Source organism: Lathamus discolor, chromosome 7, assembly GCF_037157495.1.
Source record: "Lathamus discolor isolate bLatDis1 chromosome 7, bLatDis1.hap1, whole genome shotgun sequence".
Lineage (NCBI taxonomy): Eukaryota > Metazoa > Chordata > Aves > Psittaciformes > Psittacidae > Lathamus > Lathamus discolor.
The window spans coordinates 10,140,095-10,164,579 of record NC_088890.1 but is presented as its reverse complement, the minus strand read 5'-3'; the positions used below and the strand labels follow the sequence as shown (position 1 = coordinate 10,164,579).

Genomic DNA, 24,485 nt, shown 5'->3' with positions numbered 1-24,485 from the left:
CTCGGTTTTCTCAAAACAAAAAATGCGCCTGAGAAATATATCAATATACCCAAAATGATGGAAGCCCAGCTCTGGATACCTGGCATGTTACCCTCAATGTGGCACCGTACTGTGTTTCCTGGCCATGGAAAATAGGGATGGGAGAAGAAGCAAATTTTGGCAAACCACTTTGTTATCTGTAGTTTGGTTTAAAATTATACCAAAAGCTGGGATGTGGTAGGTTTGGGGGTTGGGTTTGTTTTGGGGGTTTTTTGAGGATAAGGAAGCTAACAGCAGTATTCTGTCTTTATTTCACCAGCAGTTGAGATGGTTTGCTCTATGAAGCCATATGTTAGGGAAAGACAAATAATGAGAAACAAAAGATATAGTAAATAGCAGAGCCTGAGGATATCTGATTATTATTTATAATTTGACTACAAAGAGTGATCTAGTGCACGAATAGATTAGCAAAGTGCAATTTACTATGGAAAGGAAAACGGTTCTCAAAAGGCCATCAAAATTCCTCATCTCGGGGAAAAAATAAATTGCCTGAGATGTTTCGAGCAACTTACTGGCAGGTGGCCAATAGCTAAAGCATTTTTTAAACAAATGCCAGGAGCCATGGTGTGCGTGATTCACTTTTCATGAGAGCAGCTTCATGGTCTTCATTAGAATAAATATATATTGGACTTGAGGGTGTCAGAAGCCTTTAACTGTTCACAGTGCCCTAAAAATCATGTCAGGGACAGGGACTAAGTTTAGACTGATTCCCACTGATGGTGTGAAGGGCTGTGAATGCCGAAGGTGTTCCATCTCCAGCACTGCTCAAGGTTCAGGATGGCAGGTTTATGCAAACAAATGTTTGCGGTCGCTAGAATGCAAGGGTGAAACCAAAGCTTCATTAGAACACTGCTGGTGTTTGCAGGGAGCAGTGCAGGGCTGCACTGCCGGTTGCTCCCAGCTCTTCTTAGCACCCTCTTTCTATTCACTGTAAGGGTTGTGGATATCACTGGATCTGGGTCCTACACCAAATATCAAGAGTTCTTCAGAAATTTGTAAAAAGCAGGTTTAGGAGGATCCAAACCATCCTCAGTACATTTTTCTTTTGTCTGAGAATCTGCAGCTTGAGAATTCATTCTGTCTATTGTTGCAGGTGTGCTGAACACGATGAGCATGCCTTGAATTGCCATCCCAAGGCGACACGGGGCTGAGCAGTTTTGTCAGCTCCCTTTAGTTAGCAGGCAATTTTCTGTGCATCAGGATGATTTTTTTCTGCAGCTACATAAAAGTGAGGGAACCTTATTATTCTATGTGTAACACAAAGACAAGTTGACCGACTTGTAAGCTCTGTGGTTGAGCAGCCAAGACTGTGGAGGTCCAGACTTTGTTGCTATACCTCTTATCCCTTTTACTATTTTATTTTTTTCCTCGTCTTTCCCTTTCCTTTCTTCCCCCCAAATCTTGGCCAGTGATAGTAGGTCTTTCTACTTAACCAAGTCCTTTTGTTAACACCTACTGTTGTCATCTGTAAGCAGTCTTGCCTAGGCAGTAGTCCTAAACCGTACTGTAGTCCTAAACCGTACTGTAGTCCTAAACTGTACTGTAGTCCTAAGGAGTGGTTAGTCAAGGAACTGAAATACAGAAATATTTAAAGTAAAGCTGGTTGTCAACAATCCTCTATAAAAATTGTAAAACAATTTCCTTTAGGGCAAACACTGGCCTTGGATACCTTTTCCAGCTGCCACTGGACACAGCAAGATTTGCATGCCTGTATCTCAGGGTGGATTTTTGCCCAGGATTTTATGGTGTGTGATTGATGACATAGGCATGAGCAAAAAAGCTTTCAGTTAGCTATTGTTACAGAGATTGCTCTGCGCACTTTCTCCTCCAGGCTCCAAGGTATGGAACAAAATGTGTGCTAATGTGTGTGCGTGAAGGTAGATATTATTTCAGTGCAGAAAGGATAAAGACTAAAATTTATCTTCTTTTGCTTGCCCTGCAAGCTATGAATAAGGTTAAAGGGCACACCAGGAGGGGAAATTTATCTTTTCAATTACCTCCTGTGCTCTGATGCAGGTAAATAAGTGGCCTGGGTAATCATTTTCCATCTTTGCTAGTATAGCCTGCCTCTTCCTCCCTTCTTTCTCAGGACACCTACATGGTGTTTCCTTGCTAGGGAGTGGCTGATCTATATTTTTGTAATGTTTCCATTGACAGCTTCTGCTTTTTCCTCTCTTTGTGGTGATGACTGTCTTTCCAGTAGTATGTGATCTTGGTTATAGACAGGCTTCTTCTGAAATTACAATGTTTAAAGGGGGAAACAAATTCAAGGCACACCTGAATGAAGCAGTATGCTCTCCAATAAACTGCTTGTTACTAAGTCCAGCTCACCTTTGGGTGACTCCTTTAACTTTTCTGAGCCAACACAGATGTAGCCACAGCTTGGAGATGCTAAGATTTTCATGTATGGTTAGAGAACCATACATCTTAGTTTTGACTTACATACATACATAGTTTTGATTTCTATTTGAAATCCAGGATTTCAGTTCTCTGTTCTTTTACTAGATTGGATTGCATCTTATCTTGTGAATACTTCAACAGTCTTCAGACTGCCAATACATCCCAATGATAACACCCATGAGAAAAAAAAAAAGTCAACTTTTTTGTCTGAAGAATGTGATGTGCACAAGTTTAGGTGCAAGTAAGCAATGTTAAGCACTAGCAAGTTGACTGCGTATGTGTAACTCTTCCTAAGCAAAATATTTTCCACATAATATTGAATTTTCCAAGTATGCATTGCAGTTTGATGACTGTTATGCTTTGATTTTAAAAAGTGAATCTCGTTTAATATCATAATACTTCAAAATATATATACACATGAAATTCCTGAAATAATCGTGCAAGGGTTAGTTCATTAAACCAACCTTGAAGAGTTTATTCTTAAGCTTTATGTTTTTCTAAACTCTATTATCTTTCAGAAAGACATTTCTTAAAATCGCTTAGATTTCTAGATTGCCGAGGTGAATTGCCAACAAATCCCCGTGATTCAAATGACTGTCGTCTTGCTATTGACATACGTGTTCCTCTATCTGCAAACTGCATTTTCATCCAAGTGCCCAAACACAAAGATAGCTCCAATTTAGGCCTTCTCATCTTTAAGAAGTGCTTTTTCTACACTTTTGCTTGATCACTGTCTTCACCAGCAGTTATTGCTACAGGAAGCTTGCTTTATTTACGGGTTAGCAATACAAAGCTGTAAAGTGTCTGTGAGTTGCATTGGTGCTGGCTAGCCTGGTGCTGATTTTTTTCTTTATGAGTGTAGTACTTCAGCACTGGTATATAGTTGAGACCTATGGCATGTTTTAATGAGAATGTTGAATGCACAGAGGACATCTCAGGTAAGAAAATTAGGTCAGTTTTCTAATCTAAAATCTACTCTGGTGTACACATGCACACCTGAGAACAGAAACTGTTATGGTGGCTTGAATCAGTGTAATTGAGGGAAAAAAAAATCATTGTCTGACAGATGGAAGTGGATGTAGCTTCACAAAACTCAATGCATCCCTGTAAATTTTCTGTAAACTGCTGAAGAATTATCATAGTTATTATTATCACCATCATTATGATGTGATATTGATATTTGTGGTATTGGAATAAGAATTTTTCAGTAGGACTTTCATGAGCACTATGCAGATGAGCACTATACTCATTTTGGTTTTTACTGTAATACTTCTGAGTGAAGTCTAGTTACAGTGCAGGGATTTTTTTTTTTTTTTTTTTTTTTGTCCTCCTAAATGAGGAATACAGTGTAAGGCATTGTGAGAGCCTGGTTTCCTAAGTTTGATTGGAGGCTGTTAGTGTATTGGGCTTAAAGCTGACTCTATCTGCTTTCTGAGGGTTTCGGTGATAGAGTCACTAAGTACAGCTGTATCTCTGTTTATCTGCTGCTGCAGATGTCTGACTGTGGGTCAAGTGTATATCAACTTAGGAAAAAAAGCCTTTCTAGTTAAAAATGGCTTCCCTGCCTGTTACTGGTATAGAACAGTTGGCCTGACTTCCAAATTTGTTGCGCAATATGAATTTATCTCTCTTCATCAGAGTCATAGAAGGCTGCAGAGCTGTGCTGACACCACAGGTTGCAAAGGAGATTAGGCAAGAGTTCTCTTTAGCCATTAGAAGTAAAGCAGAAATTTTGTCCCAGCACAGAAGGATGTTCTTGTGTGGTTAGCAGTAGAATCTTGAAAGCTCATCTGCTTTCCCGAAGAAAATCCACGAGGATTGGTTTGATAGGTTTGAGATAATGGCTTGTGTCTATAATGAGATCTTCTGAATTAGGATGGGCTGGATAGATGACTGTAACTACATAGCTGTGTTATTGAATCTTGCATTTCTTTGTAAAATGACAATACATGGATTATATTGAAAAGAGGGCTGATTGTCATACGCTACTTGTTTAAATTACAATATTTACTCTAGCATATTGTTAGTTTTTCTCAAGCTGTAGTACTCAGCTACTTTCAAATCAAGAGCTTATTTGGAGAAGCATTCAGACTTTACACCTCCTTGTATGTAAAGTAATGTCTATATAATGACTGAATATCCAAGGAGTGATAGCTCTGATCTTATTCTGGAGAGCCCTGGATGTGGGTACTTGTCTATTAAAGATGGTGGATCCGTTTTTTTTTTTGTGCTCTTATGCATGCTTCTGGAGTACCACAAGTACAGCCGTTGCAGCTGCACAGGCTGAGCATTCTATGTGTAGCTGGAGGAAGCTTCAGTATCATTACGGAATAGCATGTATAGGCACTTGTACAGTTACAGACTAATAATTGTAGCTGTTGCTTCATGGATGTCTCTTTGCTCACAGGCATCAGGCTTCTAATAACGCTAAATATGCCGGAGATGGATGAAGAGTATACATTTTTCTGTCAGCACTTAACCAGCTGCTGAATTCTAACTTGTACAAATAATAGCTGCTTGTTTGAGACTTTGAGCATTCCACAATCTTTAAATTAAATCTCTTGCTAATGATGACTATCACTAGGTTCTTAGCAGCACAGTTATGTAAGTTCCTTCGAAAATGTGTTTAATCCTTCAGAAACTGAGCCAATGTCTGAATTCAGCTAATGTAAGCACCAAAGAAATGGGATTTTGATATCTATCTGTATCAATTTTAAGTGATAAAAATTGTCCTTGCAATACCATGTATATACATCATATCACATCCCATACATTATGATCAGTGATGAGTCCAGAAAAATCAGTTGAAAGGGAGATGGTGAGAAAATGCAGTACGAAAAACTATTTTGTCAGCTCCTTCTCCATACAAGGAGGTGTTAAGCGTCACCCTTGTGGAGGTGCAGAAAGGGTGACCAAGAGTACTTAAACTTGCATTTAATTTCTGTCATCTGAAGGAGATAGTACAAGAGGACCTCTTTCTCTCTGTATTGTCACTACTCCGGGTTTGGGGCTTTTTTTTCCTCTTTGTTGCAGTATTTTTCTCTTGTGAAGATTTGCCTGAAGCAAGAGACCTAACCACTCAGTCTCATAGGAATCATAATGATGGGCACTTGAGACTCTAGTAACAAGTGAGGTTAAATTATTTGTCATCACCTTCAAATGGATCTTTCGGAAGCAAAAACTGCTCATGTCAATAAATTGCCTTTGTGTTTCATCCTTCTCCTGACATCCCAAGGTACTCCATTTCAATTCCATGGAGCAGAAGTGCATTCTCTTGAAATCGCTTTGTGTGCATATGTCTCAGGTGTCAGCTACTTCATTGCTGAAGAAAATAATGTTACCGCATGGCTCCTGAGATCACCAAGTTATGGGGAGTTAAAAAGGAAAAGATAAAAAGGCAACCTGTAAAGAACAGGGCATGTAAGAGGAGCAGAAGATTCTCATATCATAGTGCAAATGGGGTTTATGTTTGCCTTCTGTGCTTTTGGTGTCTTCTGAGAGCATGGAGGGTGTGTGTTTTCTTGCTGCACCCAACACCTGAGTTCATCTGTTGGCTCTTTCTCTTGCATCAAGTTTTGCTTCTTTGAGATGCCCACAGTGCCCTGACAGGACTGGGCTGGGGGTTCAAGACTACCCCTTTGCCAGGAGGCATATGCAGCACTGGGATTGCTATGTTTAGCTGTAAGAACCTAATGACTTTTGGGGTTTTTATTCCAGGAATAATTAATAACTGAATTTCTATACAGCCATATATGCAGGAACTAGTCCTGAAGCATGTGGTAAATTTTTCTGCTTGGTTTCTTCAGCTAAACCAAGGAGGGGGAAATAATTGCCACGGTAACATTGAAGTTGGAAATAAAATTGTGCCCATCACCTTGGTTTATTCCTGTCTGAGAACAGACTTTGGGCCTGATTTGCTGCTCACTGGATTAATATGGTGGTAGTTTGATATAATCTAGGAGGAGCACTGTTCAACTGGATATTTTAATTTTTTTTTAATGTTGAAGCCTGGAGGCTTTTTGTCATATGTAAAATATGGGAATTGCTTTGCAGGTTCTTTTCTAGTTCAAATTTGGGCTAAATTTCTAATTTCAATAAAGCCACTTTGAAAGGTACCCTATGTTCTAGATGAAGGACAGCAAGCTGTCGTTCCAATTGTATAAGTTTGTGTATGTTTTCTGGGAGGGCAGTTAGATTTGACTACATATCTGGATTTATTTTGCACAAATTCTTGAAAATAAACTCAACTAAGTGGCTGTTTCTAGTACAAGAAAGCATTCTTGTTACTGGAAATTCTATTGAGTTTTTCAAATCTTTATTATTTTCATACTGGGACACTGCTAACGTTGTTCTTGGGGTTTTTTTTTTTACAGCGGATTTTGCTCAGGTTCCTTTCACAGATATTTCACTGCTAAAGGTTTTCTTTCTGCTGTGCATTTGGCCAGCCATGCTTCTGGAACTTAACATGCCTAATTAGTATTGTTTGTGTGCAGCATTTCAATCCCAAATTCATTTCCGTTGGTGTGCGTTTCTGTTGCATTGCTAATTTGGTTATTTAGCTGAGCTGAAACCAGTTAAAAGCATTTTCCTTGTCTGGGCCTGGAAATGTAGTAAGTTTTGTAGTCAATGAGAGGGGAGTGAAATAATGAAAAGGACAGTACATGGATCTTCACAGTCCGGTAGCTGTCTTGCGCTGCTGAATTATTTGCAGGATTTCAATGTTTCCAGTGTAGCTGAGATCTAATATTGAGGGGCTGTGGTAACGGGTCTCTCAGACATGGTATGCAGGTTGAGTGGATTAGACATCAAAGGTGCAGTTTGGTAATTACAGAGGTAACCAAAGAAGGAGGAAAAATTTGGATAAAGATATTCATATAAGGGGATTAACATCTTTGCTTATCTTCAATCACTTTTACGGATATGTAGACATTATTTGTGCAGGTAGAATTTCTGTTACAAGGTGGTGATTTCTGTGTGCTTTTTTGTAGTTCTGGTCTACTTCCTCTCAGAAAAAAAAAGGATTTTTTGGGGGGAACTGCCTTTGTCTCATGAGCTGGAGCAAACATTTTAGCTGAGCAGCAACAGGAAAATGGACTTTTTGCTTCTGTTAAAATCCATTACTTTCTCACATTCATTAAGAACCTGATTTCCTTTTCTTATTGGTATCAATCAGCTAATTTAAATTCACTCATCCCTATTTCTAATTAAGGATGTTAACAAAGAAATTTCTCCCACTTGTGTCCTCCAACTGAACATTTACTTTGATTGGATGTCTCCCAAAGAGTTGCAAGAGATGACTCAAGCACTGGATTCTTGTAGCTCCTGGCAGTAGGCAGACTTGCAGGTACTGCAGGAAGGTGATCAAGCCCAACGTGAGGTTAGAAATAACTGTGATGTTGCAGGTAAAACAAGTGGAGTGTGGCCACCCTTGGAAAAGAATAGATTGCACTTCTGCTGATTTCATTGATGCAGCTCAGAACACTTCACAAGCAGTAATTATGTTTCACAAAACCCTGGTGAGATGGGGAAGTATAATCACACATCTTTCAGCTGGACAGATTGAATCATGCAGGTGTTACTTGAACAAGGTAAAACAAGAAGTGAGTGGACAATGTCATGAAAAAAGAAATAAATAATCAGAGATTCCCGATTCTCTGTTGTGCCTTCTTCAAGCTCCGAATATACTGTTTGGTTTGCTTAGTTGCAGTTCACACAACCATAAAAACAAGAAGACCATCTTCTTCCCTGGTTTTACAGTCATGTTACATATCCATATCAAGTCTGAGAGGAAGAGAATGGTTAAGGCATGAGCCAAACACCTGAAATACTTTTTTTGTCACTGCTATTGAGTTCTTTTGGTCCTTTGTGGTTTAATTTCTGTGTTCCAAGTTTCCATCTGCAAATACGCCTCCTTTCTCTCGAACTTTTTCTCATGTCTTGGCCTGTTGGATGAGAAGATCTCCAAGGCAGAGAGTTTGTAGTTTCAAACATGCTGGGTGCTGCAGCAATCAAGGAATGACTCTAAAACCACTGCTTTTCCCCTGTTGCAGTTGGAATGACATTAAGCATTTGGATTCCTTAAGTTCTTGCCTGCTAAAATATTTTAAAGGCAATCAGTGGATTCTGAAGGACATTTCAGTCTCTGTAGGTTGGAAAGAGGAAGGGTGCGTAGTTAATGCAAACAGACTGAGCTACCCGAGGTGGCGTTAATAGCAGGCGTGTTTCACTCAGCTCTCTGGAGCACCCCTTCAGTTGCATCTCTGAAGTGATTCTTTCTTCCCTCAATCTGGCTGTCTTTCAATTAGAGACTGGGATTTGCAGCAGAACAAAACATCAGACTTTAAATACCAGCTGTGCTTTATTTTAAATGCTTTCTTCTTTCAAAGACATACTTTGGGAGCATACAGAGTCTGATGTTTTCTCTCTGTAAGACAGTCCCTGTAGGTTAGTTTCAAGTTTGTGATTATGGCAGGATTTGTTTCTCTGGACTATGGTAGAATAACTTGCAGGAAGTGCGGATTATCCTACTATCAAGAAAGGCTTGGTTTTGTTTCAATTAGTAAAACTATAACTTAATTTTTTTTTATTATATTGAGCAAAGCATGCAGTTCTTTAACTGTACTCTAAGAGGATTCATTTGTATTTCATATCAGGAGATCGCTGTTCCTTACTGTCCTTCTGTGTGTGTGTTTGTTTCTAACATGCAGGACAGGAGAGAATTGGCAAAGACTCCCACTATGAGCAGGAGGGGAAGGTTCAGTTCGTGATCGATGCTGTGTATGCCATGGCACACGCTCTGCACCACATGAACAAGGACCTCTGTGCCGACTACCCAGGGGTCTGCCCTGAGATGGAGCATGCAGGAGGCAAAAAGCTGCTCAAGTACATCCGCAGTGTTAACTTCAACGGTGAGCAGAGACCACTGCTTCAGTAGCATGTTGACCCATGTGACTTTTTTCCACTTTATTTCATTTTATATATTTTTTCATATAGTGCAGATCAAGACTTTTCATTGTTATGCTAGTTTGTGGCAGAAGACCATGTGTTTTCATGTTTTGGCCAAAGCAAACAGGTTGCTACTGCCCAAAGACAGAAGTTGCTGCTGCTATTTTGCGTTACCTTCCAGAAGACTAATTTCCTATGGGAGAAGTAACTGGGTAAAAGCCTAAGCTTGTCTCTGACTAAGTAAGCCTGTTGAAGCCCTAGAAATCTGTTAGCATCACACATCTTTTTTTCTCTTAATTCATGTTGGTTTTGTACCTAGAGAAAACTATGAGGATGAACCTAGCTTAACTGCATGCTCAAGACATGGGAGGTTACAGTTTAAAGGGCCAGGTCTACTTGCAGAGCCAGACCTGTGTGATTTAGACAGAGTAGTTACTCCAACCTTCCTTCCTCTAGTAAGACTTCAGAGGAGACAAAACATCCTGGGAATTAAGGTGGGAGCACTTTGTCACTCTATCTGCTTATCACTTATCCACCTATGCTTCCCAAGTGTGGCAGTGATGGTTGCAATACCAAGCCGCTGTTTCAGACAGTGTAACTGGCTTTCATGTATTTTCCCTACACTGCACTATATAAATAAGGCCTAAATATTAGCACAACTTTCATGCCTTTATATGTTTTACTGTAATTGTTTGGTTTCATAATATATATTGTTTTATAATATGAATGTTGTTTCATGTAACAAATATTTACCTGCAGTCAGCCCAGAGGCACAAGAGCAGATTGCTTCCAGCAACTTAGAGCAATTTCTCCTTCATAAACCTTGTGGATGTACTTACCAGGAGGTCTTACTGCTCTAACCTTAGCTCTGTGTAAGACTGAGATCTGAGATTTAACCAGGAGCCAGAAGTTAGACCTCCAAATCCATATTTAGAGCAGATTTAGGAAACTCCTGAGAAAAACATCCTTTTGAACTGGGTGAGGCAGCCAGGGCTGTCACTGCCTAGGAAAAGGTTTGCATAAGCTTCACATTCTCCTCGGGCAGCACAGTGAAGCGTTCCCTACAGTGATCTACTAATAAACATTTTTATTAGTAAACTTAACAAAACCCACACATAGCCAATAGGACCTGAGAGATTTAAAGGCAGGAACGCAGCTGGTATCTCATGGTCAAGCTTGGTAATTTGTGCCAAGGATATTTTTCTTTATCGTATAAATCATATGAACAACAAGGTGAATATGAGGAGATTTTAATTTCTTTCCTTGAAGTAAAGAAAGGTGAAGTAAAGTGTTAACTACAGCCAGGAGCAAATTTTGAGATGGATGATCTGAGGGAGTTCTGGAGTTCTACTTTCCTCATTTTTGAAGGTTAATTATATTATAAAGGACAAAGCTCCTGTAAAAGTACAGCATTCATGTACAGTATTGCACTTGGGCCACGTTAGTACTGACAAGCAGCTCACACATGGTCATCTTGACAGTTCTTGCATATAATGATGCTGAATGGTCATCTAATCATTCTAACAGAGCTGAGAAATCATTTATGAGAAACTGGATGTCCAGCTAATGCTGCCTAATGTCCAGGTCCAGGAAGGGGCTTGCACCTTATTTGAGTTTCCTTGGTCAGGCTTTTAAAAGATTATTTTTTCCCTCCATTTGTGATTGATTTACATGGCTGTATGGTGTTTTTCTCTGCTTCTATATGTGTAATTCATGTCCATCACAGGGACTGAAGTAGTCATTTGCTTTTTAGCATGGGAAGGAGAATGGTGGCAAAACTAGGATAGCTTTAAACCTTTTTAATTTCACTTGGCTGTATGGGTGTTGGCATTTTCCATGGGGAAGGAACCAATTTATTTTATGGTTGATTATCCAGGGGCAGAGTTTAGCTTTTTCTTGTGACATTCATAGTACATAAGTGCATGTGTTTCTACACCCAGGCTCTGTGTTCAGCTGCAGCCCTCTTTGGGCTTGCTCCTCAGGGTATGGAAAGATGCTTTGAAACCAGTTTCTTCTTGGTATTTTATAAAAGCAAATTCCCAGCATTGCAGTGGGTTAGCTTTGTCTTCCTACTGGTTCAGGATAAGCAGCCATCAAAACTCACTGAAAGGATTAGGCCAGCCTGAAAAATGCAGAGGGATGAGGCAATGGAAGAAGCAGTGAAGAGAGGCTTTGGCTGGTCTGGGTAGTGTATTCCTGTTGATAAAATCTGTGAGCTCCTGGAACACGGGTGCTGGTGCTTATATGTTCCTTGGCCATCATGTCATGGCTGGGAGAGCAGGGTCAGAGGAGTGTGCTCCTCCCTGCAGGCTGCTGTGAGAGGACAAGCCACCTAGGAGTGGAACCAGATCAACAAGCCCTGGGTCTTCCTGACATTCACATTTCTGAAAACATGAAAATCATAGAATCACAGGATGGTTTGGGTTGGAAGGGGACTTAAAAGATCATGCAGTTCCAATCCCCATGCTATGGGCAGGGATACCTTCCACTAGACCAAGTTGCTTGAAACTCCATTCAACCTGGCTTTGAACACTTCCAGGGATTTTGAAGCTAGGACTTGAAAAGCAATGTGTAGTCCATGCTTAAAATCCTGTTCTCTGAGGCTTCTGTCTAAATTTGTAGTAAAACCAGAAAGCAGAGCAGTGAGAGTGCTTTGCCCAAACTGTGTGTCACAGAGAAAAAATGTAGCCCATTTTCAAGCATCTCGAGCCCATGAGCTCAAGATCCTCTTTGCATGTAATAGATCTCCTTGTCACTGTGCAGTTAAAATCATCCTTTCTGTACCTGCTTTTGGAGTCTTTTCTTCCTTGCAAAAGCATAATGACATTCGTGCAGAAAGAGCTCAAGCAATGCTTTAATGAAGTGAGACAGGATTTGTGCGAGGAGCTCAGTATGCATTTTGATATCATCACACTACATTGAGAACAAAAAAGCCCAAAGTAAGGAAAACTTAAAACCTCAAGTGCAGTGAGATTCTGATAATCTCAAAGTGCAAAGTGGTTGTATTTTTGTCAGTGTCAGACTAACAGTACTGTTCGTATGAGCTCTTCAGGTCCTCAAACTGCAGTAAACGTGAACTGAATGATAAAGAAACACCTTAGCTATTTACGCCTGTCTAGCACCCTGTCCTTCTTCTGTTAATTCATTTCTCATCTTGTGGTGATTAAGAGACTGAAATCCTACAAATTCAGTCGGTAATGTCTTTTTTTGAAGGCATCCTGCGGGTGAAAGGGTGTCATATACTCTCTGTGTCTGTGTAGTGAGAAGGCAGCTTATTTCTAGGGAACTGAAGATGAATTAAATTGTCATAGCCTCTGAATGAGCAAGAAGCTGCAGTCTGGAGGCTAATAGTTTCTGAAGTGCTCTCTGGGGCTGAGCAAAATCCTTGTAAATCCTAATAGAAGGAAAATAAATCCTAAATTATCAAAAAACAACTAAACAACCATGTGTTTTAATAATTAGAAGATCAAGAAGTCAAATAATAAATAGGATCATGTTTGAAAATGTTGTTTCTTCTCTATAATGAGGTTTTCATACATGAGTTTTTATTAGTTTCGTAAGTGCACAAATGAACTTGAATTGTGAGTGGAGGCTGAAATGCTAAAGCAATTTCAAACAGGACTGACAGGTCCCTACAGACAGATGGTACAAAAAGGGCTCCAAAGCATGTGCTAAAGCCCACACAAAGGTTAAGGAAGGCTTGCACTTACTAAGCAGATCCTTGGCTGGGAACCCAACTTCAAAGTCAGAAAATGGAATGCTTGTGCTTGACTTATGACCCGAGATTATCAGTTCTTTGCGTTTCTATAGATACTCGTCTTCCCTACAGATCCCAGCATTTTTTTCACAGCATTTCTCAGTATAATTTTAATGCATAAATGGTGATTTAACCTGAAAACAGCAGCAGGTGTTTACTATTGACTATCAAGTATCCACATCTATGCAGGAGGTCAATGTCCCAAAGAATGCACGTGTAGGGGTTTCTGGAGGTGACCCAGCAGACAATGCTCTATTGTGCCATGTTGCTGTGGAGTCTGCAGCACTGTAGCATCCAAATGCATCCACTGACCTTAAGGATTATTTTAAATGTCAGTGTCTAAAATCTGTGTGCATGCAGCTACGCAAAGCAACAGTTAACTGTAACCTACAAAAACCTGTCTTGCTCCTGCAAAACACAGAAATTGCACATTTTGGAGTGATGGTTCCTGATATACTTTGTCACCCTAGGACCTCTGAGGTCCATAACAGCACCTGTCCTTCATGTTGGCCTTCTGCTTAACCTTGTTGTCCACTGCCTGCACCAGCAGGGAATGGGAGTCTTGCCAGCACCGTCTGCAGGCAGGTGGGTAACCTCCTCTGAGGGCCCAGGCAGGGAATGGAGAGGCTTGGTTCTACTCAATGCAACATGGTGGGGTGGCCAGAGCTTAGCTGGGAGGGTTCTGGGCAATGTTGCTGATGGCCCATGCAGGTGACTATAGACATGCTCTTGGCCGCTTACCCTCAGCCTGTGGAAGACTGTTGACTTTGGCATGGCTATGATGATGGCATCATCTCTCAGGCTGCCTGCTGATGTGCAGGCATGGACCTTTCATATCCATGCCAGCGTTTTGTCAGGATGTGGGGAATCCACAAATTATGTTGCATTCTGGGAGCCTCACTTGAGCTCCTGCTCTTTGAATTGTACTTTTTTGTGAGCTCTGACAAAACCAAGCTTAACTAATAATATATAGCCTTTTAAGAGCTGTGATTAGCTAAATCCCATTTTACCATTTGTGCTGACTTTCCAGAAAAGCCTAGGAATTACAGCCATTTCTTCTTATTCACCCTAAGTGTTTTCACTAAATGTATTCTGGCTACATTAATCTGTAATGACAATTAAGTATCTGCCTAGCGTTCATAAAGGAACTAGTGAGGGGAGATTTCAGTGGAAGATTTTCTGTACCAGCCTTTGAACTGCATTTTTGTCTGATCTCGAAGGATTGTAGGGGTAGACAGGAAACAATTTACCAGCGCTAGAATGGAAACTATGCTAATTCACTTCAAATCTCTTTTCACTCACTGGAATTCAATGAAGAATGGGAATCATGAAGAAACCCATAATCTTAAAGTTCAGTGGTACAACAGGAGAGATTTTTTTCATTGCTTTAGGGAAAAAAAAAGAAAGAAGTTGTGCAGGAGGAAGAAGCTTTGAATATAGATATGCTGGAGTATTGTCATAATCTTCAATCTTGACACAATATTACTCTACCCTACTGAAACCTATTTTAATATGTCTTGAAACAAATGTCACCCTTGAAATTTTCACCTAGAGATCTAAGGAAATGCAGCGCTGTTTTGAATTCTCATCTAAGAAAGGGTTTGTATCTAATGCCATGGTAATAAAATACAGACGCTCTGGTGAAAACTCACCTGAATATCAAGAGTCATCCGTCCCATTGCTCAGCTGCTGGTGTTCCTTCAGGCTGCTGGTTGGTTTTGCTCAGCCAGGCACAAAAGAAGGGTTTGGGGGATATCCTTGCCTTGTTGCTTGCCCTGTGCTTCATTACCTACGTTAGTCACCTTAATATATGGCAAATTAAGTTACTTTAGGAACCTGATCGTGAACTGTTCCTGACTGAGATACTTCTTAGCCTGTGTCAGGGTCATAAGAACCTAAATAATAAAGTACACAAGGATCAGTCTTCTTATAGCTTAGTCTGTTCTTTTCCATGCATGCTGATTATGGGAATAAGAACATATTGTGGAGGAGGAAGCTATTTCTGGATGCTAGTCAAGATTCACTAGACCTGGGCTGACTTCTGACAGCAGTATCTCTCAGAAGCAGATGGAATATTTTTGGGATGGGGGGTTGGTATCATTTAGAGGCTTCATTCACAGGAGCAATCATCACTAAAGAACTCCCTGAGAAAAGAGACAGGAGGGAGGGTGGAGGGCAGGAAGAAAAGCCTACTGGTATTTCTTGCTTTGTGCAAAGCAAGAGTGAAGTAAGGCTGATTTAGTTTTGCTTTGTTTTATTTTTAGTTAGGAGGTTTGGGCAGTAATAATTAATCTCTGGAAGAGGACTAGGATGATGCCACTGTGTTCTGAAATACTCTTTTTAGATGGCTGGGTGATGGATTACCTTTGCCTGAAACACATTGCCAGTCTGTAAGCTCTCAGTCATGACTAAATAAAATAGATCTTGTAAAGAGTTGGTGTTGGTTGGATTTTGTCTTGTTTCCTTCACCTAGGCAGTGCTGGCACTCCAGTGATGTTCAACAAAAACGGTGATGCCCCAGGGCGCTACGACATCTTCCAGTACCACACCACCAACACCAGTACCCCGGGCTACCGCCTCGTTGGCCAGTGGACAGATGACCTCCAGCTCAACGTGAGTCCTGTTTTATCCTTTGCTTGCTCTCTGTTGTCAGATATTGTCTCTGAATGCTGCAAAACTAATACGGAGCTTTACTATTTCTTCACAGCTGCATAATGGTGTTGAGGTTTTTTGTATGTTATCTTCCTTTACTCTGTCCTGCAACCTTTTCTCTGCTCCCTGAGTACCAAAGCTCATCAGACTAATAGAGACATTAGGTGATCATGCAAATTTTATTGCTTTTGTGTGTCTAAAGTCCCTAGTTGCCAGCTTGGAAAATGAGGCAATAATGCCTTGCAGTTTGAAACCAATGGGCTTTCTTTTGCAGATGCTTTTCAGTTTTCTTACTTTTAGGAAAGCTGAAACTAAATTAATGTTTTTTGAGTGACTCAATTTTTTGGCGTTACTTTTAAGCACATAGCAAAGATATCCATGTGAGATATGGCCATTTTATAATGACGCCTAAAGAAAAACAATCGCATAAGAGCAGGTGGGCAAAGACCTTCAAGACTCATAGATGTTTCCCAGATGAAAAAACTGTAACTGGTGGCTGAGAAAGCTGGAGACACTTGTGTTGTCTTCGTCCATACAAGGATGGTCTGTATCAGGTCTTTGGAGATCTGGGTTCAGGCTTCCTGCTTGATTTTGTGCAAGTTGACTGAGCCTCATATTCGTGGAGAAGTGGTGCCTCTTTAACTTTACAGTTACTTTACTCCTTATAGATTGTTATTAAATCACAAAGACAATGTTTTGAGTTCAGTTTGACTGCTCTTCAGCAACAAAGCCTGAATAAAATCAAGTTATATCTGAAGCAAAATGACAGTTGCTACAGAAGGTTTTTCCTCTCTCAGTCAAAGCTTCCACGCAAGGTTATACCTCTCCCAACATTGTCCATTCTTGGTGCTTTATGTTTCCTTCCCTTCCTGTGCTGCTGGATTTCCTTTGGAAATAATGTTTTTATGTCTTTTGTGAAATGAAATAATAATTTGGATTTCCAAGAGTCCAGTCTTTGAGTCTGACCACAACATTTTTTGCTCTGCTAGAATTTTGGCTCATTTTGCTGTACACTCTTTCAGTGTTTTTCAACTTTTGATGTTCTATTTAAGGAAAACTATATTAACTTGCAATTTACAGTTCTTTTAGTAAAAATGCTTTAGTAAGTAAATCCTCTTTATGTAAACTACACATCCTGATTCATTAAAATTTAAATATAAATTAATGAAGCTTGATTTGTATTTCTGTTGCTGTATTGTTTCCATTAAAAACACACTTTCCTCACCTTTTTACCCTTGTGGCCACAGGGTTATATCAGTAGTTGAGGTTCTCTCACTAACTTCCCTTCTATTCATTATTGGTCCTGGTTTCTCACAGTGGATTAGTATTGTTATGATAGTCCCTGTTTGTATTTTCTTACAATAATAAAGATAATTGCAGAGTTTATCAAAGTCAAGGATTCTGCAAAACAACCAACCAGAATAATAGCTGCTATTAAACACATCCCAGGAAAAAGTACCAAAGGCTACAATTTGTCTTCAGTACTTATTGTGAAGATAACACTTTGGGATACATTTCCCCAATTCTTGTTTCTTTAATACTAACACAAGAGGGGAAACAAAAGGATGTTTGGCGAGAGTGCTATTTTTGATTTAGAAAATGCTGAGGAAATGCTGTGTTTTCTGAGACTTGTCATCTTGGGCAGTCTTGTTTAGACCTGTGTGTCTGGATTTCCTCAGTTACAAATGAGAAAAGTTGTTCTACCCTGTGATGCAGGACTTAACAGTAGGGACACTCCAGATCTCAATACGGTAGGTAAATTAAGTGCCGAAAAGTGATGAAGACCATCATAGGTGAGTAAATGTTTTCTTCTTTTCCACTGTTCTCATTCAAAGAAAGAGCAAGAATATTTTGCCATTTTATATCCCTGGAAGTAGTGCTACCATTCAGGCTGTTATTGGTCTGATCTACAGCAGTGTGTATCGTCTTGCCATTCACAGTATTTTGGAGTAAGAGGCAGAAGTAGGAGGGGCATGGGTCTCATTAATCTTGATGGCTCTACCAGGTTTTTTCATGTAAAATTACAGAATAACTTATTTTCACATTTCTCTTTCTATTGCGTAAGACAGTAGATAGGCTGAAGAGATCCTTAACATATTTGCAAGTCTTAAAATATGCTATATCAGATTGTTTTATTTTTGTTGCTATGAGTTTACAAGCCTGTATCTTAAAATATCTGAGACTGTATATTTCTCTTAATCCTTATTGCTTTTCCACATCTTTGTATCACCTTGGCTTTTTTATGTCTGGCAGAAGTATTAAGTAAAGGTAGATGTGTGCTCCCTGCACGTACAGGAGCCAGGCTCTGTTGTCCCTTTAGGACTGGTATCTGAAAGAGTCTTCTTTACTGCAGTTGACTCACCCTGGATTTACATTTCTGTATCTGTGATCAGAATTTGGTTGATAACCAAGAAAATATCTTATGACTTTTTGCTACAGCGAACTTGGGACATAAAGCAGTTTTTACATGAGGACAGTATAATCATGACATTTTCTTGCCTGATGTCAAGCAGCCTAGCACAGCTTTCTTAGTACCCAATGCATGATTTAGTAACAATTTTGGCTGTATTTCACAGATTGCTACACAAGGATGAAATGAGCAGATGTCATATTTTAAATGGCTTGGCCAGTATTCCATGAAAAACTGTTGCAGTGCTTTGTTTTCCCTGCAGTGAAGTTATGATTACAAAATGCCCACCCACCTCCCATACAAGGTCATGGATGAGCACCCCCTGCCTTTCCCTCTTTATGAAGATCTTGTCAAGATCTGTCAGCCCCTTTTCAGCCTTCTGCATGCAAATTTCTTGTACAATATTTATAGTACATGTCCTCCTGCAATTTGAAATGCTTTGTCCTGAATGTTAGGATCAGAAATTTGGCCAGCTGCATCCTTACTGAAATCCTGTATCAGAACCCCCAGAGCCTGTTGAGTAACAAAGATACAGCTAGTGCAATTAGACAGTAAAACCATTGACCATAGTAATACTAACGTCTGAAACCAGGATTGTACTTTACTATGCTAGTGTTGAGGGTACACTTGTGTATTACAAGGCAGTTGCATCATTCTGAGAGCTACTTTGACTGTCTTTCATACGATTCAAAAGCCAAAAGTGCTAATGGGAAAAAGGAGGAAATTACCATGGGGAAAAGGAGGTGTGTCATATACCATCTGTTTTTTTTTGTTGTTTCACTTTTCAAATGAGTAACTTGCTTTTTGGGGTTGTTCTTGTTTGCTTTGTTTGTTTCTTTTAGCAATAACTAGATCTCTAATGCATGTGTTTAAGCAATAGAAAATAGTGAGGATGATGCTGTGGCTTAAACATGAAGGCAGAATGGCCAGGAGACACAGTTTCTGCTTTCATGCCTTATGTTTCGCTTTGAATTTTAGGCAGGTAATTAGATCTCCATGGTCTGTTTTACCCCATGTACATCATATATCCAATAACAATACATCCCTTCTTGACACACATGCCATTATTTGTTAGTCTCTGTAAAGCACTTTTACTGAGATTGCTCAGTAGGAGGCCCTAGAAGAAGTCAAGGAACTGGCTGATGAGCTCTGATACCTGTCTGGCTTCTATAAGTGCAACTTCTAATGCTTTGAGGTGCCTGACAAAAACAGAAATGCATCTCTCCTGGAGGAACTGCTGTGCCTGAAGGAGAAAGAAATGGATCACTCCTAGAGGAACTGCAGGTTCTCATGGGAAATTTGGTAATCCTGCTTCTCTTTCTGTATACAGAGTAAACTCAGCAGGCCCCAGATTTATTATCATGTTTTCACATCCAAACCCCTGCAAGTATCCCTGAAATGTCAAAAAATAAAAAATAAACAATCCCTGTGGAACTGCTGAATCTTACTTTTCCAAGGATTTGTCTTCTTCATATGTCAGCAGCACCCTCCATCATGTTCCCTGTGACTCCTTCCCCATAGTTGTCTCCATAATTTCCCTGCTCCATCCCACACCCCTGTATCATCTGCCATGCAAGTGACAGCCTGTCTTTGAATTAAACCTATGCTAACTGGTTGGCTGGCTTTCCAAACCAGAAGGGTGAGAGAGATTCTCAGTGTCGGGTGGACCTTTCTGCTAACTATCCACTGAGTTTTACTAATCCTGCAGACACAGGCTTCAGAAATCTTTGCCGTAGCAAATATGCTTCAAACTGGCCAGCAAGTTTAGAAGTTATTAGGAAGGAAGTTGGTACAGACAGATGGAGAGAGAGACAGAGCATACATATGTTCCGCTTCCTTCAAATATTCCTCTAGAGTGACAGCAAAAATTAGAAATTCCCAACAGTTATGCAGAATAAAAAGTAAAGCTATTCTTGTTGTTAATATTTTCTGTTAAAAATGTGATTTATGCAAAAGTACTGCCCAGTAAGTAGGCTGTTACTGCATTTGGACAAGCAACACAGCTATCATTGAAGTGAGTGACAGACTTTCATTGGACTGAAAAGACGGAGTTTTTGCCTTTTCTTCCATCTGTACCCTGTTTCACATGGACTGGCTATTTAGGGGTCATTAAAAGGCTGAGCTTGTTTAAAGTTTTCAGTTTGAGTGGCTTAGTCCTGATTTGCATGTGTCAGAGCTGTGAGCAGGCTGGAGATACCTGCCTGGACTCCTGTGTATGGACTCATGTTGCTTTCTGTGATTGGTAATAAGTGAATTGTGGGGTACTGAGATCCTGCATGATGGACTTGAGTTCTTGACTGAATACCGAGAAGGAAGCTCTCCATAGGAGACATGCTTATTGCCTCAGCTATGGTGGAGCGCCCAGCTGAGATGCCGTGTTCATCTCATACTAGCCCTCCACAACTTGCAACATGGTGGCAGACATGGTGCCCTGTTTCACCTTCAGGCTTGTCTTTGTGAGCAGTGAAATGGTTACAGGAGACCTATTTATTTGCCATTAGAGAGGGATCTCTTCCTAATACAAGCTAGTGCAGGGTTTTTTTCAGTTTGATAGTCTAATTAATGCTGTATTTTCTAGGCTATTAGTGTCCACATAGGGTGCATCGTGTTGCTTTAATTACATTGGCATCACCAGCTTGTCAAGCGTGCTCTTCCAGCTCAGGGTTATGGCTCATAAAGGTACCGCTGGGCACTCAGATTCAGGTCTGATGCTGCAGCGCATTTTCAGGATGATTGAAGAAGGTGTATCCTTGACTGTGAATGGAAAACATGACGTTATGGATGGAAAACATGATGTCCCATCCATTATTACCCTGTAGAGATTTCAAGTAGCTCTTACTTAAAACACGTTTCACTTCCAAAGCATCAGACAGGGTTAACTGTAAGCTCCAGGTAAAATATATTTCTAATTAATTTGTTTGCAAACAGAAGCAAATACATATTAAAGGTGTCTAAACATACTGTGTGCAGAGATAACCAAAAATCTGTATTGTTTTATAGATGTGTCCTGGAATTGTAGATTGTTGAGTCACATGAGGCAGTGTACAGCTTGAAACATGACTCCCGGTTATACGGGGCGTTTTGCATGCAGTGTCGGGAAGGCTGGCTACTTAGCAGTTCCTTCAGCTTTTATTAATTTCCTCCAGCAATAAGTGATATATTGCTGCAATCTTTCTAAACAAGTGCTTAGAAGATTAATAGTATTGATAATTATCAATATGGTTCCAGAAACACACAGTTATGTAGATCTAACTCCCCTTATAAATCCTGGCTCATGTTATACGTCGCGAAGGAAATTGCTGTGTACTTATTAGTAACTCCCTCCCTCCTTGGGGAAATAGCTGTATTATGTTGTTTTCTTCACTGGAGGTTTGGACCAGTATTTTAGAGGAGCATGAAGAATGGGGGAATAAAAGCATCTTGCTTTAAAGCAAGTAATATTCCTGTACCTCAAAGTCAAGCATCTTGCTTTAAAGCAAGTAATATTCCTGTACCTCAAAGTCTGGTCTTGGAGCAAGGAAGTGCACATAGCTTGAGGCCAGCTTTCACCCTACAGAGGACAGGAAGCCGTTGCCGACCCTGACACAGGCAGGACCTGCCGCACAGCAAGTCATTGGCAAAGAGAATGGTGCAACTTCCATGCTGCAATTCCCCATAAATATAAAGATACTAAGTATGTTTGTAATCATCTATGCAATTTATGTACGTCCTGCAGACTTCAACACCTACTGAAACTGTTTGGTCAGACTAATCTATTTACCTGCCATAAACATCTCTCTTACAGAGTTTGGAGATAAATGTTATGAATAGCAAGTTAATGAAAAGAATAATTAAATCACTTACCTTATGGGAAGAGAGCTATAGGTACCTGACTTTTGGGAGGAAATATTCAGGATGGCAATTAGAGCCAAACCACTACTCGGTGAAGTTTTATGCTTAGGAATATCCTGCAAACAGACAGTATTTTTCCTAAATAACATGTTCAAATTTATTGCTGTTCGTTGGGTTTTGGCTTTGTTTTGTTTGGGGTTTTTTTGGTTTGTTTTTTTTTTTTCTTTGAAGTAGGGAGTATTCAGAGCAGATGCTGAAGCAGATACAAATTTGATACAAATTTCCCAGGGATTTCCCCAGTTTCTGGCAGAAGGAGAGCAAAAGGACAAGTACCTGGCCAACTCTTAAGTTTATGCTTCAAATAAGAAGGGATGAGAGAATTTCACCAGAATCACCATATGGTTGTTCAGATGCTTTTAAAATACTGTATTTTGATGTATTTATCTGAAATGTAGAAGGAGATATTTGGCGTCTGCCAAGCTAAAAAATTTCACCTTAAATGATTTCACCTTAGTGCAGATGTATATAACTGTAAGTACAATTATTGATAGCAATATCAATTCCAGCTCCTTTATGTGTGTAATGTATAATCACAACCCCTCTATTTGCAAATATATATAAAAAGGTGTGTGATTACGTGTCTTTGCATGTGTATATGTGGATGGATGTATATCCGTGCGCAGACCTTTGCAATATATAATCCTAAAGATTTCAGCTGGCTTGCAACATCTGAGTAAGCTCAAAATCATGGTTCAAAAATTACATCAAGATAGATAAAAATTGGTATCCATTTCACTTCTCATTTCAGTTATTGTCACATAAATTGGCCCTTGTAGTGTCATTTCCTATTCCTGTTACAGGCTGTAATGAGTAGCTGGAACAAAGATAATACATCTCTCTTACAACCTGGAGCCTGGAATCTTGTGAGCTGATGGGTTGACAGGAGGAATGCATTATTCAGGTGTTAGTCTCATTAAGCAAATTCAGCAGATGAGGTCAGGGTATTAGTTAAAATGAAGATTTTAAGTATTAAGCATGATTAGCGTGTTTTATTTTCGTATGTCAATGCAGAACCTTGAGCTTTCAGCTGCTGCAGCCGCTTGTTGAAAATTAGCACCATTTACATTTTTAATGAAATTGGCTAAACCCTTAGATTTCATTAGCTGTATGTTACAGCACATTGGCTTACATGGAGATGTAGCTGTATCCAGAAGTAACTGGATATCTGATAGCTGCAAAAATATGAGTTATTTTAGCTGCTATGCAATGGCATTCCTTATCTTCTCAAGGCACTCTGGAAGTGTTATTCTCCCCAAAATAACTAGTTTTATGGTACATAAAAAAGATCTGGGATGCTTCTTCAGGCATTTATACCCTACTGAGATGAATTAAACTTCCCCTGTGGCACTGTTACCGACGCTGCATCTTCTGCTTCCCTGACCCTGGTCCTGTTCCTCCACCTGCTTTTCAGTCCTGCATCAGACACACAGCAACAGTTGCACTCGTGGGGCTGTGGGTGCCTGGCTTCATAGGACTCATTTCACAGCAGAAATGCTGCTGAACAACAAATCCTTCCAGCAAGGTCTGCAGCCTGTTTGCAAAGCTCACTGCCATAGCTGGCCATTTCTGAGCTCAGCCTCCATTACACCATATCGAGCACAGCCAAATTGTGTTTGCAGTCCAGTTATAATGTAAAGGTGAATAAATACATCAGGCTGTTACTAAAATACATCCCAATTACATGTTTTGGCTAGTGAGTTACTATGCCCAACATGTCAATAACTATAATGTATAGTGTAATAATAGATGTTGTTTGTTTTGTTCTGTCATTAGATTCAGCAATCTTTCATTGCTCATGTCAACCGTGACTGGCATGAACACCTTTAATTATCTTAACTTATGGAATTAACTTTCAGCCAACTGGAAGGGAATTTTTCAAACCACTGGCCCGCTGAATGACCATATGCTAATTCCTTAGTCCTCCGTCAGGTCTCTAAAATGTATGCTAGCAGGCAGCAGGACTGAAATCATGCAGGTCCTGCTCACAAGCTGTGATTACAGCCTGACTTGGTAAGTGCTCTTGGAATAAACCCAATTTTTTGGTTTGTAGTACCACAGATGGTTTTGATACATTAGGTTTAGAAACGGCTGCTGTAAATAATTTTTATTCAGATAAGGGCGCAACCTGAGAATACATGATAGTAACCGTGTGAATCAAGCAGCACAACAACAGAAGAGAGTTAAACAACTCATCACAAATCGCCAATAAATGCAGATAATCCTGCTAGTACTTATGCTTTCTTTGAAAAAAGTGTTAGGTAATGCATGTCATAATCCAGAGAATCTCAGTGTGTCTCCAAGTGTCCTTCAATACATTCATGCTAAACGTTTGGCTTGTAACGCCAAATTAAACCAGGAAATCTTGGGAGCAGCATGATGCTGTCTGCATTA

The 24,485-nt window shown here is 40.0% G+C and overlaps 1 protein-coding gene across 8 annotated transcripts in view; it reads left to right on the top strand.

Annotated features, from left to right (window-relative positions):
- GRM7 (glutamate metabotropic receptor 7) overlaps nt 1-24,485 on the top strand; it is a 298,668-nt gene that overhangs the window by 192,447 nt on the left and 81,736 nt on the right. For 7 of the 8 annotated variants that reach the window (XM_065687271.1, XM_065687277.1, XM_065687275.1 and 4 more), the window contains 2 exons: nt 9,147-9,347; nt 15,615-15,754. In XM_065687271.1, coding sequence (XP_065543343.1) covers nt 9,147-9,347; nt 15,615-15,754 — 341 coding nt within the window. Of the gene's footprint in view, nt 1-9,146; nt 9,348-15,614; nt 15,755-15,848; nt 16,926-24,485 lie in introns of those variants that run through there. The other variant, XM_065687278.1, reaches the window with a different exon arrangement.